This window comes from Bos indicus, chromosome 22 (genome assembly GCF_029378745.1).
Source record: "Bos indicus isolate NIAB-ARS_2022 breed Sahiwal x Tharparkar chromosome 22, NIAB-ARS_B.indTharparkar_mat_pri_1.0, whole genome shotgun sequence".
Classification (NCBI taxonomy): domain Eukaryota; kingdom Metazoa; phylum Chordata; class Mammalia; order Artiodactyla; family Bovidae; genus Bos; species Bos indicus.
The window spans coordinates 48,082,148-48,101,241 of record NC_091781.1 but is presented as its reverse complement, the minus strand read 5'-3'; the positions used below and the strand labels follow the sequence as shown (position 1 = coordinate 48,101,241).

At 39.8% G+C, this 19,094-nt stretch overlaps 1 protein-coding gene across 39 annotated transcripts in view; it reads right to left on the bottom strand.

Annotated features, from left to right (window-relative positions):
* The window catches only part of PBRM1 (polybromo 1), a 108,718-nt gene extending 89,640 nt beyond the window's left edge, over positions 1 to 19,078 (bottom strand). For 11 of the 39 annotated variants that reach the window (XM_070776539.1, XM_070776547.1, XM_070776526.1 and 8 more), the window contains exons 1-4: positions 15,201 to 18,605; positions 13,457 to 13,609; positions 12,431 to 12,528; positions 3,241 to 3,388 (exon numbers count right to left, since the gene is read on the bottom strand). In XM_070776539.1, the coding sequence (XP_070632640.1) occupies positions 3,241 to 3,388; positions 12,431 to 12,528; positions 13,457 to 13,609; positions 15,201 to 15,248 (447 nt within the window). In that variant the 5' untranslated portion in view covers positions 15,249 to 18,605. The other 28 variants (XM_070776538.1, XM_070776548.1, XM_070776527.1 and 25 more) reach the window with 17 other exon arrangements.
* Positions 19,079 to 19,094: the final 16 nt, after the last annotated feature.

Sequence of the window (19,094 nt, the reverse complement as noted above, 5' to 3'; positions counted from 1 at the left end):
AATAAGCATGCTGAATATGTTTAAAGAAATAATAGGACTGAGGATACAACCAATTCCCTCAAAAGAAACTACTTCCAAAATAAGGAAAATATAAACATTAAAAGGTAAAAACTCAGTAGATTGAGCAGATTTCAAAGAAACAAGTAAGAACTAAAGATATTACCTAAAAAGCAACACTGACACAATAAAAGGGCTCTACATAAAGTTAACAGAAATGGAAATCTAGGGAAATTCTAATATAACATCCAATCAGAGTCCTACAGGAGAAGAGAGAATGGGGCAAGGGCAATATACAAAGACATACAACTTTTCAGAACTGATGAAAAACACCAACCCAAAGATTCAGACAGATCTACAATTCCCAAATTCTATAAATAAGAAGACAATCATATCTACACATATCACAGTGAAACTGTGGAGTATAAAGACAAAAAGAAGATACTTAAGATAGTCAGAAAGAAGAGAGAGATAACTTTCAAGGGAACTACAGTTATACTGACAGATGACTTCTCAATAGCAATATAAGAATGAAGAATAAAGAGAGTAGTATGTTTGTGAGTAAAAATACTGACTATATAAAAATAACATTATTTTATGGGATTAAAAATTTGTCACAATAGAACTAAAATACAAAACATCAGAAGCATAAATAAAAAGATCAGTTACATTATTTTAAGGTTTTACATTATTTAGAAGGATGTTTAAAATACTGATTAATATTTGACTTTGAAAAATTAATTATGCATATTAGAACTTCTTGGATAAGAGCATATTATTAATGGATCTGACAACTTTCAAATTATAGAAGAAATTTAAAACAAAATAAAACCAAGAAAAATATGAAGGAAAAAAACACCCAAAACAAGGCAGAGAAACAAAAAAAGAAAAAAATTACAAAATGAGATAAATAGAAAGTAGAAATTTAAATGATAGGAATACAGCCAAATGTAATAATTACTAAAACTGTAAAGAGATAAAATGCTTCAGTTAAAAGGTGAAGATCATCAACTAGATTAACAGAAATTCAATTATATGGGGCTTACAAGAGATACACTAGCATTAAAAAGATATGAAGAGGTTGGAAATAAGAGAATAGAAAAAATAAACAAGGTGAATACAAAAATAAAGCTGCTATTATTTTACGTGTAATAATATCAGATAAAACAAAATTCAAAAAAGACAATACTAACAATAAAGAAAACTACTGCTACTGCTAGGTCGCTTCAGTTGTGTCCGACTCTGTGCGACCCCATAGAGGGCAGCCCACCAGGCTCCTCCGTCCATGGGATTTTCCAGGCGAGAGTACTGGAGTGGGGTGCCATTGCCTTCTCCAACGCATGAAAGTGAAAAGTGAAAGTGAAGTTGCTCAGTCGTGCCCGACTCTTAGCGACCCCATGGACTGCAGCCCACCAGGCTCCTCCATCCATGGGATTTTCCAGGCGAGAGTACCAGAGTGGGGTGCCAAAATGCAAAAGCAATGTACTAGGACAATATAACAATTTCAACTTGTATGCTCCTATTTGCATACTTTCAAAGTATATAAAGAAAAAATCAGTATGGCTAATAAGGAGAAATAGACAAATCTATCATCAGTTGGATTTTATAGCACATCATTTGGAAACTAGATAGTTCATGCAGATAAATCAGGATATAAATGATATCAGCAACATAATTAAAAAGCTAGATCCAATGGACACATATAGTGTACTGTACCCAATGAACAGCACTCTTGCTATATATTCACAAAATTTATAGCAACTTTATTCACTACTGTTAAAGCAGAAACAACCCAAATGTACATCAACTAAGACACAAACAAAATATGATACATATTCGTATAATGGAATATTATTCAGCTATAAAAAAGGAACTAAGTACTAATAAAGGTTATGACAAGAATCCACGTTGAAGAAACTGTGCACAGTGAGAAAAGTTAGTCATCCATACAGGATTCCATTTATATGCAAAGCCCTGAAAAGGGAAGTCCATACAAAAGGAAAGTAGATTGCAGAAGCTAGAAGCTAGGAGAGGGGGAAATGAAGTTATGCTTGTTAATGGGCATGGTTTTCTTTTTGAGGTAATGAAAAAATTCTGGAGTTTGACAGTGGTGATGGTTGCACAACTTTCAAATATATTAACCTCCCTCCCCAAATTCTACACTTTAAAAAGTGTGTGAATTATATCTCAAAGAAAAAATACATACACACAACATTAAGAATTAATTTAACAGTATTTTTACAGAATCAAAATAAAAAAAAAAAAAAAACATTTAAAGCTTTGCTAAAAAGACAAATAAGTGAAGATGTACCAAATTTACAGACCGGAATAATAAACATCACGATTATGTCAATTCTCCAAAACACAATCTACAGAGTCAATGCAATTCCAATACAAACTCAAACAATTTTTTTGGTGCTTGTTGACTTAACACACTAATATTAAAAAGTATAAGGAAAGGGCCAAGAATAATCAAAACAGTTTCCCTGCCAGACAAGAAAATTATAAAATCAAAGAAATTAAGGTAGATATAGAATAGCCTAGTTTTAGATAAACTGGCCAGAACAAGAGGAACAGAATAAAGACCAGAAAGAGACCCACAGCACCTGGAAGCAATGCCAGCAGTAACAGCACAGACAAATGTGAAGTGAATGGCCATTTCAAGGTGCAGCTTATACCTGTGGGAAAAGCAAATCCCTAGCTCACAGGAGACACACTCAATCCCAGGTACACTAAAGGCATATATACGAAAGACAAAACTATTAAACTGTTGGGAGAAAAGAATATCTTTACAATCTTTGTGGAGGAGAGATTTCTGAAATAAGACATAGAGAAGGATAAACACAAAGTTAAAGACTAAGAAATCTGACTATTTTAAAATAAAATTTTAAAAAACTTCTGTTCATCAAAAGACGCCACAAAGAGTGAAAAAACAGCCACACCGTGGGAGAGGATATTTGCAACACATATAACCAAAAAAGGATTAGCACCTAGAACAAAAAAATTTCTAAAAATAAACATGAAAATCACAAACCCAAGAGACAAACGGGTAAAAGATTTGAGCAGACACAGAAGAAACAACAATGGTTCATAATCATATTAATCTTCAGTTTCTTTACTAAGAAGAGAAATACAAACTCAAACTATCAAATGAAAAATCACTACTTACCTATCAGACTGATAAATATTAAAAAGCCACACAATTATCAAATTGGATATCTTCCAAATATGATGCTTTCTTACCTTATAATAGGCCTTTGCATTGTTAAAAAGCAGCTGGAAGTCAGCAGTAAGCAGATTAACATCATCATACTCTTCCATTTTTAGTTTCTGTTGGATTTTCATCAAGTCAATGGGCTGAGAAACCACTTCATAATAGTCTGGTTGATTTCTGTCAATAATTTAATGATTTTCAAAAAGTAATAATCAAAAGCCTATAAAACGTTATGTCTCAAAACTATCTGTGGTAATGCCCAACACTCCCAAGTGAGAGAGCATACTAGACTTACTCCCATGATCAGAACTCAGAGGGAATAACAAAAGTAAGATGAATACGCATGCCCTTTTCAAAATACCTATTAGTGATTAAAAAAAAAAAAACCCTAAATTTATTATCTGTAATGGTCTCTTATACGCTAAATATTTAAGATTTAGGGAACCAATACTAAAACCATGTCAATGGTATCTTCTGCAAATGAAAATGACTTACCTTTCGTGGGGTTCAAAAAAACAGGTATGCTTCAAAGCATTTTATAAACTTACAAAATGGACTGTCCTTCTTCAGGTAGTGACCACAGAACTTTCTCTGCCAAGTGCTATCAAGTGCCTAGTATATATGGTGCTCTAACATCAAGTACTTAAGTTACAAAAGAAAAAGATGAGGCCCTTGGCACAAGGAGCTTACCAAAGATAAAAGAGCATAATACACGAACAAACATGACTAAACTATATTTAAAAAAAGGCATGGGAATGATAAACACAAAATTCAGGATAATGGTTATCTCTTGGAGGAAAGGGGACACTTTAAAGGTAGTTATAATAACATTTTAAGTTGGCTTTTGGTTCATGGATGTTTATTATTATTTCTTCTGGCTTTTTTCAAAAGTTCCACGAGACAAGGAAATCTTCTGAAAAATTACCTAATCAGCTATTTTTTTTCAATTTTCCCTCAGGGGTAGATAAAACTCATCCTAGATGTGTAAGAGGGTAAGTTACAACTATGAAGAACACCATGGTTGCTAAGACACATGTTTCAGTCATGTGCATTTAATTTTTAAAAGCTTTTCATATTAACATAAAAATTTCAAGCATAGTACAAAAAGCGTTTTTTTCTGAACCATTTGAGAGTAAGCTGATGAAGAATTTAGTGTTTCTCTCCTACAAAAAGGGACTTCAGGACTTTGCTGGTGGCATAGTGGATAGGAATTCGCCTGCCCATATAGGGGACACAGGTTTGATCCCTGGTCTGGGAAGATTCCACATGCCACAGAGTAACTAAGCACGCGTGCCACAACCACTGAGCCTGTGCTCCAGAGCCCACAAGCCACAGCTACTGACGCCGGCATCCTACAACCAACAACGCCCTCACACCCAGAGCCTGTGCTCCACGAAAGCAGCCTGCGACGCGGCTACTGTCCCCAAGCCCTTTCCTGTGCGCCCATCGCGTGTCTCCCTTGCAGATTCCTACCCTTGCTCAGCCTTAACTAATGACTCTAGATTAAACTCTACAGAAAGGAAAAGGAAGAACAAATTAGGTTTTTAAAAACCCTTATCAAGTGTTTACAATTTTACTGATTTATAAAATTAAGTCTGAGGGGATAAAAGGAGCATTCAATCTGCTCTTCAAAAAGTGTAAGAACATAAAAGTCTCAGCGAGTGATCAGATCAGATCAGTCGCTCAGTCGTGTCCGACTCTTTGCGACCCCATGAATCGCAGCACGCCAGGCCTCCCTGTCCAACACCAACTCCCAGAGTTCACTGAGACTCATGTCCATCGAGTCAGTGATGCCATCCAGCCATCTCATCCTCTGTCTTCCCCTTCACCTCCTGCCCCCAATCCCTCCCAGCATCAGAGTCTTTTCCAATGAGTCAACTCTTCCCATGAGGTGGCCAAAGTACTGGAGTTTCAGCTTTAGCATCATTCCTTCCAAAGAAATCCCAGGGCTGATCTCCTTCAGAATGGACTGGTTGGATCTCCTTGCAGTCCAAGGGACTCTCAAGAGTCTTCTCCAACACCACAGTTCAAAAGCATTAATTCTTCGGCGCTCAGCCGGTGATAATGAAGACCTAATACCAATGCTGCCAGTGGTACCAAGGGACTTTCTCAGAGCAAGCTTTAGGGCTGTGTTCACTTGATATCCAAAGATGGCTCTCTCCACCTGGCCCTCATGGGCCACAGTGTACTGTTTGTTGAGGCTGGGCCTCAACAAACCCTCAGGCGATCATCTGTAGACAACTGGGAATCCGTTAAGGACACATAACCTAGAAAGGACACTATATCCCGGAAGCCCTGCAAGGGGGCTCCTCACAAACATTTTCAGAATTACCATACAGAAAAAAAGGACCAGGATCCAAACATTCCACACTACATAATTTGGTCAAAACAAGGTCCCCCCACTTTGAAAACGAAACAGCCCTGATCTTCCCCACTTAAATCAACATACAGAAAGCAAAGTAAAACCTCGGACTTCTCTGGTGGTCCAGTGGTTAACATTTGCAATGCAGGGGACACGGTTTCCATCCCTAGTTGAGGAACTAAGATCCCACGTGCCACAGAGCAACTAAGCCCACAAGCCACAACTACTGAGCCAGAGCACTCTGGAGCCTGTGTGCCTCAATGAGAGATCCCGCATGATGCAGCTAAGACCCGACTCAGCCAAATAATACTAAAAAAAAAAAAGTAAAAAGAAAGAAAAGTAAAATCTGTCTATATTCATCCCAAGTTTAAGAGCTGTAAGTATTCTCCCAGACATTTGTGTACACATACATATGTACACAGAAGACTGTGAAATACATGTCTGAACAGATTTTCTCTTTCAACAATAGATGAGGGCACCCTGCTGTAACATGGCCATAGCATAGCCAAAGCATAGCTAAGAATTTAACCAGAAAAGTGAGAACTAATCTGCCTCATGTGCAGAGCCTGCTGGCTACACCTAAATCTATTTTCCCTCCTTCCCAAGATGACAGCATTCTAAGCTGCTGCCTGGGTACTAAAGGCCAAATTCTTAAGTCTCGTTGCAGCTAAGTTCTGGCCAATGCAAGAGCTGAAGTGTACCATGTCCAGGTCACTTCCTTAACACGCCTTCTTTTTCCTACGGGCTGGAAGGTCATTTTGGTGGTGCACCACCTTAGACCATGCAGCCAAGGGCGATACCCCAGGCACAGCAGAATAAAGAGACAGAGAGTATCTTGGCCCTGAAGACCTCACAGAATAGGACATGTATCTGAGAGAAAGCAATTGTTCTTGTCTCAGCCTTTGCTAATTTAGATGCTCGAGTACCAACAGCCTAATATACTAATCAAAACAAAGTCTCAAAAAGAAATTCACAATTGTGTGGCTCTGAGTGATACTACAATACTACTTATGAGAAGAATACTACTTCCCACAAGCTCTTGAGAAAGCACGCATTGCACAACAGAGGAGGGGCAGAGATGCAGGTAGGCACAGCCCTGGGGGACAGCAGTGGCGCTCTGAGGTACCACATCACCAAGGCTAGAAGACAGTGCTCCAGCACCCAAGGCGTGTACCCTCGGCCCCTCAGCTGGCAGCAGAGAAGTGGGTGGTCCTGTTCCATGAGGTACAGGGGCACTGCATTCTGTATATAACATACTGGGTAAGAGAACAGGCTTTAGAAACAGAAAGACTTGAGTCTGAATTCTGGTTATACTTAGTCTGAGAACTTGTACAAGTTATCACTTCTAAATTGTGATAGGAATACTGCACAGGTTTAAAAAAGCAATAAATACAGGCTTTTACTATGATAGGCTAATTAAATGACAACTTTTAAAAGACTATTACTGATGAACCAACTGAAATCTGGATAGTTACCTCATTAGATAAAAAAACCTTCTTTTCTGGCATGACTAATTTACAGAGCTCTCCTCACTCGGGATGATGACACTACATCCTTGGTGGCTCTTAGAAGTGAGAGGCTGCCTTCAGCTCAACCTAGAGCTTGTTGGCTACACACTATGACATCAACATTCATGAATGGATCTAAATCTTTAATTAACTCATTGTATTCATTTCCTTTTGTTGCTACAGCAAATTAACCACAAAACTAATGGCTTAAAGCAACACAAATCTCTCATCTTACAGAAATCCACAAATGGGTCTCACTGAGTTAAAAGGCAAGGTGTTCACGTTCCTTTCAGAGGTTCTTGAGAATTCATTCCCTTGCCTTTTCCAGCTTCTGGAGGCCATGTGCATTCTCTGGCTTGTAGCCCCGTTCCTCCAAGTACAAAGAAATGAGCACAGCATCTTCACACCTCTCTGTGACTGATTCCTCTGCTTCCCTCTTTCCTGTTTAAAGATCCCTGTGATTACACTGGGACCACCTGGATAATCCAGGATAACTTCTCCAACTCAAAGTGAGTTGACTAACAAACTTAATTTCTCTTTGCCATGTAATCCTACATATTCATGGAGTCCAGGGACTAGAAGACGGACATTTTTGGGGGGGTCATTATTCTATTTATCACAGTCATTTATGTTTTCAGAACAAATAACTTCAAATGTCAGAGTCTGAGAAGAACAGTGATATTATTTTGACAGCAAGAGAGGAAGGCTGCTCTAGTCAGGGAGAGTAAGAGCTCCACAGGGAAGTGTGTGCCAGGTGCATACTGGGACCAGCAACTTGTTTTTGCTCCACTGGACGACAGAAGTCAAGCCCAAAAGTTAGGGAGAAAAGAGAGAAAGCGAGGTGAAAATAATCACTGTGGCCTCTGCATATTGTGAAAAACTGATCCCTTTTAACTATGATAAATGTAACTTTGCTGCTATTCTAAAGGCCATTAAATAATTTTTAAAAATGTGTTCCACTCTCAAGGAACCAGATAAAGAACAAACTAAACCCAAAGCTAGAAGGAAGGAAATAATATATAAAGTAGAGATAACCATCGAGAATAGGAAAAAAACCAACAAAGTTGAGTTGGTTTCTAAAAAAGATTAATGGAATTTACAAACTCTTAGCTAATTAAGAAAAAAAGATTAAAATAAAATCAGAAATGAAAGAGGGAACATTTCAACCAATACCACAAAAATAAAAAGAATTGTAAGAGATTAGTATGAACAACTGTACACCAATAAGCTGGATATCCTAAAAGTAAGGGATAAATTCCTAGAAACATACAACCAACCAAAACAATATGAAGAAAACAGAAAACTTGAATAGACATATAACCATTATAGAGATTGAATCAGTAATCAAAAACCTCTTGGCCTAGGAGAAAAGTTCTAGAAAAACCCTACACCTAATGGTTTCACTGTTGAAGTTCACCAAACATTTTTCTTGAGAAGAACAATTCTTCTCAAACTTTTCCAAAGGGGAGGGAAATTTTATTTATTCTGTGAAGCTAGTAATGCTCTGATATCAAAACCAGACAAAGACACTTCAAGAAAATTACAGAACAACATCCTTTATGAATGTGGTGTTGATGCAAAAATTTTCAACAAAATACTAGTGAAATGAATTCAGCAGCATGTTGAAAGGATTATACACCATGACCAAGTAGGATTTACTCCTGCATTGCAAGGGTGATTCAATTTATGAAAATTGATAAAAGTAATGAATCATAGTAACAGAATGATGGAAAATAACCACATGATCGTCTCAACTAATGCCTAAAAAGCATTTGATAAATGCTTTCATGATAAAAACTCTCAAAAAAATAGGTATAGATGGTAACTATACTACTTCAACAAAATAAAAGCCATATATAAACAGCCTATAGCTAATATGATACTTAAAAGTAAGGACAAAGATGCTTGCTCTCACCACTTCTTTTCAATATAGTACTAGAAGACCTAGCCAGAGCAATTAGGCAACGAAAAGAAATAAAAGGCATCTAAATTAGGAAGAAGTAAACCATCTTTGTTTACAGATGATCTCATATGCAGAATACTCTAAAGATCCCACACAAAAAAACTTAGAATAAATGAATTCAGCAAAGTTTTAAGATACAAAATCAACACATACAAAAATCGGCTGCATTTCTATACAGCAACAGTGAACAATCCAAAATGGAGCCTCAAGAATAAACCTGACCAACAAGATAACAGACTTAAACACTAAAACCTGCACATTTCTATAAGAAATTAAATAATACACAAATAAATGGAAAGATGGGCTTCCCTAGTGGCTCAGCAGTAAAGAATCCACCTGCCAATGCAGGAGATGTGGGTTTAATCCCTGAGTAGGAAAGATCCCCTGGAGAAGGAAACAGCAACTCATTCCAGTATTCTTGCCTGGAAAATCCCATGGACAGAGGAGGCTGGCAGGCTACACAGTCCGTAAGCTTGCAAGAGTATGTCACAACCTAGGAACTGAACAACAACAAAACGGAAAGACAGCCCATGTTCACGTATTGGAAAACATAATATTGTACACCAATACTATGCATAGAACCAATGTAAAACCTAACAAAATTCCAACAGCATCTTTTGCAGAAACAAAAAAACCCATCCTGAGAAAGAAGAAAAAAGCTAAAAGACCATACTAATCAGGGTTCTCTAGAGAATGAGAACCACTAGGAGTTATACACACACATACACACACAGAGAAAGAAGAAGAAAAAAGAGAATAAGTATCAGATCAGATCAGTCGCTCAGTCGTGTCCGACTCTTTGCAACCCCATGAATTGCAGCACGCCAGGCTTCTCTGTCCTTCACCAACTCCCGGAGTTCACCCAGACTCACATCCATCGAGTCAGTGATGCCATCCAGCCATCTCATCCTCTGTCGTCCCCTTCTCCTCTTGCCCCCAATCCCTCCCAGCATCAGAGTCTTTTCCAATGAGTCAACTCTTCCCATGAGGTGGCCAAAGTACTGGAGTTTCAGCTTTAGCATCATTTATAATTCCAAAGAAATCCCAGGGCTGATCTCCTTCAGAATGGACTGGTTGGATCTCCTTGCAGTCCAAGGGACTCTCAAGAGTCTTCTCCAACACCACAGTTCAAAAGCATCAATTCTTTGGCGCTCAGCCTTCTTCACAGTCCAACTCTCACATCCATACATGACCACAGGAAAAACCATAGCCTTGACTAGACGGACCTTTGTTGACAAAGTAATGTCTCTGCTTTTGAATATGCTATCTAGGTTGGTCATAACTTTCCTTCCAAGGAGTAAGCGTCTTCTAATTTCATGGCTGCAGTCACCATCTGCAGTGATTTTGGAGCCCAGAAAAAGAAAGTCTGACACTGTTTCCACTGTTTCCCCATCTATTTCCCATGAAGTGATGGGACCGGATGCCATGATCTTCGTTTTCCGAATGTTGAGCTTTAAGCCAACTTTTTCACTCTCCACTTTCACCTTCATCAAGAGGCTTTGTAGTTCCTCTTCACTTTCTGCAATAAGGGTGGTGTCATCTGCATATCTGAGGTTATTGATATTTCTCCCGGCGATCTTGATTCCAGCTTGTGTTTCTTCCAGCCCAGCGTTTCTCTTAATATACTCTGCATATAAGTTAAATAAACAGGGTGACAATATACAGCCTTGATGAACTCCTTTTCCTATTTGGAACCAGTATGTTGGTCCATGTCCAGTTCTAACTGTTGCTTCCTGACCTGCATACAGATTTCTCAAGAGGCAGATCAGGTGGTCTGGTATTCCCATCTCTTTCAGAATTGTCCACAGTTTATTGTGATCCACACAGTCAAAGGCTTTGGCATAGTCAATAAAGCAGAAATAGATGTTTTTCTGGAACTCTCTTGCTTTTTCGATGATCCAGGAGATGTTGGCAATTTGATCTCTGGTTCCTCTGCCTTTTCTAAAACCAGCTTGAACATCAGGAAGTTCACGGTTCACGTATTGCTGAAGCCTGGCTTGGAGAATTTTAAGCATTACTTTACTAGCGTGTGAGATGAGTGCAATTGTGCGGTAGTTTGAGCATTCTTTGGCATTGCCTTTCTTTGGGATTGAAATGAAAACTGACCTTTTCCAGTCCTGTGGCCACTGCTGAATAAGTATTAGAACTGGCAATTACAGAGGCCAAGAAGTCCCAGTATCTGCCAGCTGGAGACCAGGAGAGCCAGTGGTACAATTCAGTTTGAAAGCCCAAGAACCAGGCACTCTGATGTCCAAGGACAGATCAATGTTTCAGTTCCAACAGAGAATGTATATTCACCCCTTCTCTGCCCTTTTGTTCCATCCAAACCCTCAGGGGACTGGAAGATACCCAGCTCCATATGGTGAAGGCCTTTTTTTACTCAGTCTAACTGTTCAGATGTTAATCTCTTCAAGAGACATTCTCACAGACACACCAAGAAGTAACATTTTACCACCTATCTGGGCATCCCTTCACCCAGTCAAGTTGACACAAAAAATTAAGAATCACAGAGGACTCATACCTTCTGATTTAAACTTACTACAATACTGCAAGTGTCAGTGAGAATGTGGAGAAATTGTAACTCTTGTACATGGTTGGTGGGAATATAAAATGGTGCTATAATTATGGAAAACAATATGATGATTCCTAAAAAAAGTAAAAATAGAATTACTATAAGATCCTACTATCTCACTCCTGGGTATATACCTAAAAGAACTGAAAGCAGGATCTCCAAGAGGTATTTATATTTGCAGTCACCTTCACTGCAGCATAATTCACAATATAGCCAAGAAGAGAAAGCAACCCAAGTGTTTAACCAATGAATGGATTTTTAAAATGTGGTATATGTATACAATGGAATATCATTCAGTCTTGAAGAGGAAGGAAATCCTGTCACGTAGTTCAACATGGATAAATCTTGAGGACATTATACTAGGTGAAACAAGCCAATTACAAAAGACAGATACTGTATGATTCCACTTACATGAGATACCTAAAGCAGTCAAATTCACAGAAATACAAAGTGCAATGGTGATCGCTAGGGGTTGGAGATGGGGGAGGGGGGAAACAGGGAGTTATTTAATGGGCATAGAGTTTCAATTCTGCAACATGAAAAAGCTATGGAGATCTGCTATGTAACAATACACTTAACACTTGTGGAACTGTACATTTAAAAATGATTAAGATTGCAAATTTCATATTGTATTTTTTTGACAATTAAAACTTTTTCTTTAATTAAAAAAAACTTTTTTTAATATGCTTCACTATATCTTAACAGCTGAAACTAAAATCTGGACCCCAGTATCACTTAAGCAAATCCTTCCAAAAGAAAGCTCAATTACTAAACACTTTCAACAGGGACCGAGGACCAAACTCCTCCCACTCACCTTCGTTTTGGTGCCCTAATGAAGAGCTCACAGAGGAGCCTGCCCTGCTCATCCTTATAGTCTCGGATGGTGTTGTAGAGTTCATGGCACACAGCAATCTATACATAGGAAAAGGAGAAAAATCACCAGAAAATTGATCAGAAAGTCATGGTAGGCATTAGGATTATTAAAAAAAAAAAAAGCCAGGAGAAAGGATGAATCCCCAAATTCCCACATGGGAACCCAAATCTGAAATAGGCTGACATTATCTCTCCTTATTTAAGATCATTTAAATGATTAAATCTTTCATCAGAATGTGGTACTAGTGTTTTTTCTTTTCTTTGAAACCGAATCAGTTCATACCACCCTTGCTTAAAAAGCATCCAGCAGAGGGGCTTCTTACCAGCCAGAGAATAAAATCTAAACTCCTAACACTGCCCACAGAGTACGCAGGGTACACTCCGGCTGGGCAGACTCTTGCCAGTTTCCTTCTCCCTCTTGACCCTCTCTGTAATCACAACACATCAAACCCATTCCTGAGCCAGCTCCTCGGTCTGGAACATTCTTCCCCAGCGCTCTGCAGGGCTGGTGCCTTCTGATCACAAAGAAACCTTTCCTGAAGATATGGCCAAAACAGCCCGGATCATCCAAACTTTTCTTCATAGCATTCATCAGTAACTGAGGCTACTTTTTTATTTATGTGCTCATCTGTCTACATTCTGCTTCTCCAACACTAGCCTCTAAGTTTCACGTGAAAAACTAGCTCACCTTACACATGGTTATATTCCAACTACCACAAGAGAGCTTGGCACAGGCAAGCACAGTTACTCAAGTGACTATATGACAAAAGAATATTCTTTATTATTTCATAATATTACATTATGCTACTACTGTAAGGCTTTTGGCTAAATACTTTCGTGAAACAAAGATTAAGAAGATCAAACCAGAGGAAAAAGAAGCTGAAAGCCCTTGCATCTTAACAGCTTATCATTACAGGAAGGGTAGGGAATCGTGCAGAAGGCAGAAACTGTGATTCAAGTTACTTACAGGGTCTACAGTTGGAAGACTGGAAAGTCTCCTCCTTTTCCTGCTTGGGCCTGGTGTAGACACAGAATGGTGCCCATCATCAAAGTCCCCACTGACACTACTGGAAGGGGAGGTAGCTCTTCTTCTCTTGGAACCCATGGAATCCAACTTCTTCTATAAAGAAGAATTAGCCATGTTCTTAAATTGAAATTTATGCTCTGCCACCAAGCCCTCAGCTGGCCACCTGCTACCAAGCTTCAGATATGTTCACTGTTGCAAAGAAGCTTAACTATGCTTTTTCAATGCAAGTCCTAGACCTTGCTTTAGCCCCTTCACTTATCAGAATGCTACACTTTCCACTGGATGGGACAAATTCAGCAAAAGTATACTCATCTGTATTTACCAATTTTGAATGACAACCACTTCTGGCCCCAAATTTACCCTGGAATGGAGTTTGAAAATCCACATAACACAGTACACCCACATATAATGGTGTGCTGGCATATTGCCTCAGGGTCAGAGACTCTAAGGAGGTCAGCTCTGGAGTGAGCAGCCTCATCTATTTTCCCCAGAGTTCCTTACGATTATGACCACTTTCTAGGAAGGCCAGGATGAGTGTGTGTGTCAGGGGGAGACCTGCAGAAGCAGACTCTGTGGCAAAAGAGTAGGGGGATAGAGGACCTTCTAGCATTTCAGATGTACCCTAAAATTAACACACTGAAAATAAATTTTCTCCACTCAGTAAGGAAAGCTTCACAAGACATAACCCAGAAAACACTCAACTTGCCATACCTATGCTAACTAAAGTAGCAAAACTCCATTTGGAAATTTTTCTGTCAATTCAGACTAACCTTTTCAGTTCTTTGAGGTATTCTATCCCCATGAGCTCACTACTTTACATTTCAGTAGAAGATCTGGAAGAATACCTCAAAAATGAGATTTTAGGTCCTCCTTGGCCTCCCAGAAACATGTAAATATTTGCTCTAGTTTTAGGCAGGCTGCTAAGTAATCTTTACACAACTTTACTATATATATTTGACTATAACATAAAAAATGCAACCACTGAAATGACCTGCTACATCGAGAGGGAAAGGATATATACCCAAGCAAGTCCTACAATGCTTATACAATTTAACAACAGTATCAAATAGGATACTGTAATTTCAAAGGTCTTTCTCTAAATAAAAAAGAAAACACTGACCCTAGGGTCTCTTATCAACATCCAATTTCAGGAAACAGACACCAGCAGCTGAAAGAATGGGTTGCCAGTAATATGGAGAGAAAAACTAGGGATTTGCAGGGAATAAAAAACAGGAACAAAACAAACCAACAAAATAAAAATTCTGGTAGCCAACTAACAAACAAAAGAAGTCTCTCATCTCTTCCCCTGAACTACAGCCCACATGGTGTTTAAAAACTGAGTCTAATATCATACGGTTCCTTCCTCTAGGACTTAGTTTGTTATACAGTGTATTAGTTTGCAATTGGCTACAACTGGCTAAGGCTTCAAAGGACTTAGGCCAAGGCCAGCCAAGTTTTGTTGATTTTTATTTGTTTTATAAAAGGCTGATAAAGTGGCCTCAGTTGAGTAAGACGCAGAAACTAAGGACCAAGCTTTTATAAACAATCTATGACAAGGACTCAAGTGAATCTGATGAACATAAGGCAGGACTCTATGAAAAAGATAACAAAATTTAAGAAAGGTAGAAGGGAAAAGCCAAAGAAGGACAGAAAAGGGAAAGGATGTAGATGATCAGTAATTTACCAGCTTTACCAGAGCACAACCAGCTCCTCGAAAAGCCAGTCTCCTCATTATGTCTGAAGGCCAAGTGAAGCCACAGGGAGAAAGCAGGGCTTTAGAAGTGCTGATTCAATGTTAATGTATTCAAAACTGAAAGAGAAGAACAAGGCAGAGAAGGGGGAAATAAAAAGAAGGGTCAAAAGGAGTAAAAATGATTACGAATAGGCAGAAAACATTCAAGCAGAACTGCTAAAGAAAGATAAGAGAACTGGAGAAAATAAGTGTATCAGTTCTCCTGCACCAACCAAACTTCTGCAAAGGCTCAGGCACTAACAGTATCTCATATTCCTTCCATTGTAACACCAAATGCTTTTCACATGCTTAAAGATGTCTCACTGAGGTTCCCCTTTACTCACATGGAATGACTGTCAATTCCAGGAACGAAGCATGCCTGCCCAATTGCCCCCTAGTCAATAAGAGCAGAGTTCAATCACAGCTGGAATGGAGCATGAACACATGTGAAAGGCTCACATGAGACACCAACTGTTAGCAAGCTGGAACAAACCAAGAATGGCTTATGGTGAGCAGTCTGGTAAACTCCTCCCCACCAAAAAAATCCAGAGAGAGACATTTCTTTCCAAAAGTCCTATCAGCATTGAAAAGATACTACACACAAATTTAGAAAGGTTGTTTCTTTTTTTTTTTAAAGCCTTTCAACCAATTGGGAGAAGGTCAAAATTACTTTTATAAATAACTCACTGAAAATCAAATAACAAAAAACGTAAATCACTGCGGGGGAGAGGGCGTGGTGTATGCTGTGTGTCTGTTAGTCGCTCGGTCATGTCCGACTCTCTGCGACCCCACGGACCACAGCCCGCCAGGCTCCTCTGTCTAGGGGATTTACCAGGCAAGAATACTGGAGTGGGCTGCCATTTCCTTCTCTCTGTGTGTATCAGTTCCGTTTAGTTGCTCAGTCGTGTTCAACTCTTTGTGACCCCACGGACTGCAGCACCCCAGGCTTCCCTGTCCATTACCAACTCCCAGAGCTTATTCAAACTCACGTACATCAAATCGGTGATGCCATCCAACCACCTCATCCTCTGTCGTCCCCTTCTCCTCCCACCGCCAATCTTTCCCAGCATAAGGGTCTTTTCTAGTGACACAGTTCTTCGCATTAGGTGGCCAAAGTATTGGAGTTTCAGCTTCAGCCTCAGTTCTTCCAATGAATATTCAAGACTGATTATAGTCTAGACCATATATTGTCCAAAATAACTCCAATCATTAATTTACTTTGATAACAACAAAAAGATTCAACTTAAGTATAATTTTCAAATATTTTGTCATTTAAAGAACACATTTTAACATGTACTTTGAAAGTCTGGCAAGAAAAGCAATGTGCCCAGGTGGGTGGGAGGAGCAACAAGACCGGAGCTCAGAAGTGAAGACTAATAAGAGACACGGGTCTTCCTTCTTTAATGATCTGTTTGAGGCTGGGTCACAACCTCTCAGATCTGTTTCTTCATTTCTAAAATGAAAACAGTAGTGTATATATCAGGGCTCAGTGGTAAAGAATTCACCTGCCGACACAAGAGCTGCAGGTTCGATTCCTGGGTCAGAATCCCCTACAGAAGGAAATGGCAACCCATTCCAGTATTCTTGCCAGGATAATCCCATGGACAGGAGAACCTGGCAGGCTACAGTCCATGGGGTCGCAAACAATCAGACACGACTGAGTGAGCACACATGCAAAGCGTACATATCTCCCTTGGACTGTTTTGACAATGAATGTACATGAAATCACTTTGAAATGTCACAAGGGAAGCCTCTGAAATATCAAAGTGCAACAAAAATGTTAAAACTTAACTCTAGGATTTCATTCTCCCTTGTGCACAAGAAAAGCAATTTATCCATTTTTGTCACCTGACTTATAGCACAGTTTCAGTGATCAACTAATCTATTTAACAAATGTAGTAAAAGTGCACTTAAGTAAAATATTTAAAAAAAAAGTTTGTGTAGTTTAAAAGGCTTGTGAGCATCCATTCAGCAATTATTTTTCTATAAAGAGAAAAGGAATAGATTCTGAAGCTTAGTTACAACTTTTTAAATGGCATTGATTACAGTCACATGTCCAAAATCTAACAACCAATGATAAATTACAGTGGACAGTAAAGAATAACTTTACAATGTGCAACCGGGAAAAAATTACTCAGTATAGCCAAATGGTGTATTCTGACAGTTTATAGACTTTTACTACTCTTCTGTATTTCCAGTGATTCTTAGTGCCGTAATTTATCTTTAACACAATAATCTTGGGGAAAAAATCACTTATAATGCTGTGTGTTAGTCATTCAGTCGTGTCCGACTCTTTGCAACCCCAAGGGCTGTAGCCCGCCAGGCTCCTCTGTGCATGGAATTGTCCAGGCAAGACTACTGAAGTGGGTTGCCATTCCCTTCTCCAGGAGATCTGCCCAACCCAGGGATCCAACCCGGCTGGGTCTCCTGTATTGTAGGCAGATAGCGTTCTCAGCTTTCAGTATTTGTTCTATGCCTGGCTGCCTTTTTAAAAAACCTTCCTGTGAACAAATTATATGTATTATGTTGCAGCCTGTGTTTGCCTTAGAGAATATTCCTGAATCAACATTCCCGCACATGATGTTCGAAGTCTTGAGACTAGCCTATCACACAGATACAGCAATGTACTAATCTTAGGGGTTTGGATAGAACATTAATACTTTAGGTATTTCGGACACTCCCAAAGCCCAAGAGGTCAAACCCTTCTATTTATCCACAAATGTCTGTTACTGATTTGACATACTTTTTCAAAAAATAACTTTCAATTTTTAGACATAAAAGAAGAAATATACTGCTCTTTTGTATTGAATCCACTTTGCTTCTGAATTGTACTTGGGAAAAGAGCTCACTACTAAATGGAAAAAAAAAACTAGAAATCACTGAGGAGGGATAATTTGCTGGAAAACAAGTTAACAGTAATGCTTTATACTCCAACACATGTTCCTACAGTCGTAGTAATAATTTCTATATTCACTATACCGTGTATTCGTCATTTGTTTTTCAGGATTCCTCCTTAATTTCTGCCTATCTTTCTTCACCTTTAAGTCACCAATATCTATCCTATAATAACGAAACTATGCTTCTTTTTCAATAAAAAAATTTTGTTGAGATGGAAAATATTAAAACCCAGAAATGTACACAATTTTAAAACCTCGAATCTTTGTGGTGTTGCACGGAAAAAAATTATATCTGCCCTCCATGACAAATACAACTCCCACTGATTTAAAAAAACACTCAGTCCGAACAGTCATCTGGAAAGTATTAAAAAAAAAAACATCTACTAGGCGAGTTTGTGTCTGAACCGTCAAGAAACGACAACAACAAAAAAAGAAGCCCTTAACTGCTGAGGAAATGTAAGACTTTCCCAACCTGTCACCGGCACGGGGAACTAAGGGAAACGTTGACAGCTTTGAAGTTGCCCGCGACGGGAGCTCGGCCAGCCGCGGGGGGCGGGAAAGCGGGGCGCTGGGAGCTTTCGGGCCGCGGCGCGCCTTTGTCCCTGGCGGCAGGTGCGGCGAGGCTGCCGGGCCTGTCCCGAAACCCCGCCGCCGGGCCACGCCCCGCGCTCCCGGCCCGACCGGCGCCTCCCCACCATCGGGGCGGGGCCTCCGCCGCTGCTCCCGCCCGCCCGGGCCCACACAAAGGCCCGGCAGTCGGCCGAGAGGAAGCGGCCCCGCCCGCCCCGGGCCCGGCCTTACCCAGCCGCTCCGCCGCCTGCAGCCCCGGCCGCCGACCGCCGCGCCCCGCCCCGTGGAAGCCACGGCTGCTGCTATTGCTCCTCCGGCCGCGGCCGCTGCCGTCGCTCCAGCACCCGCCGCCCTCACCGCCCTCACCCCTCCCGGTACC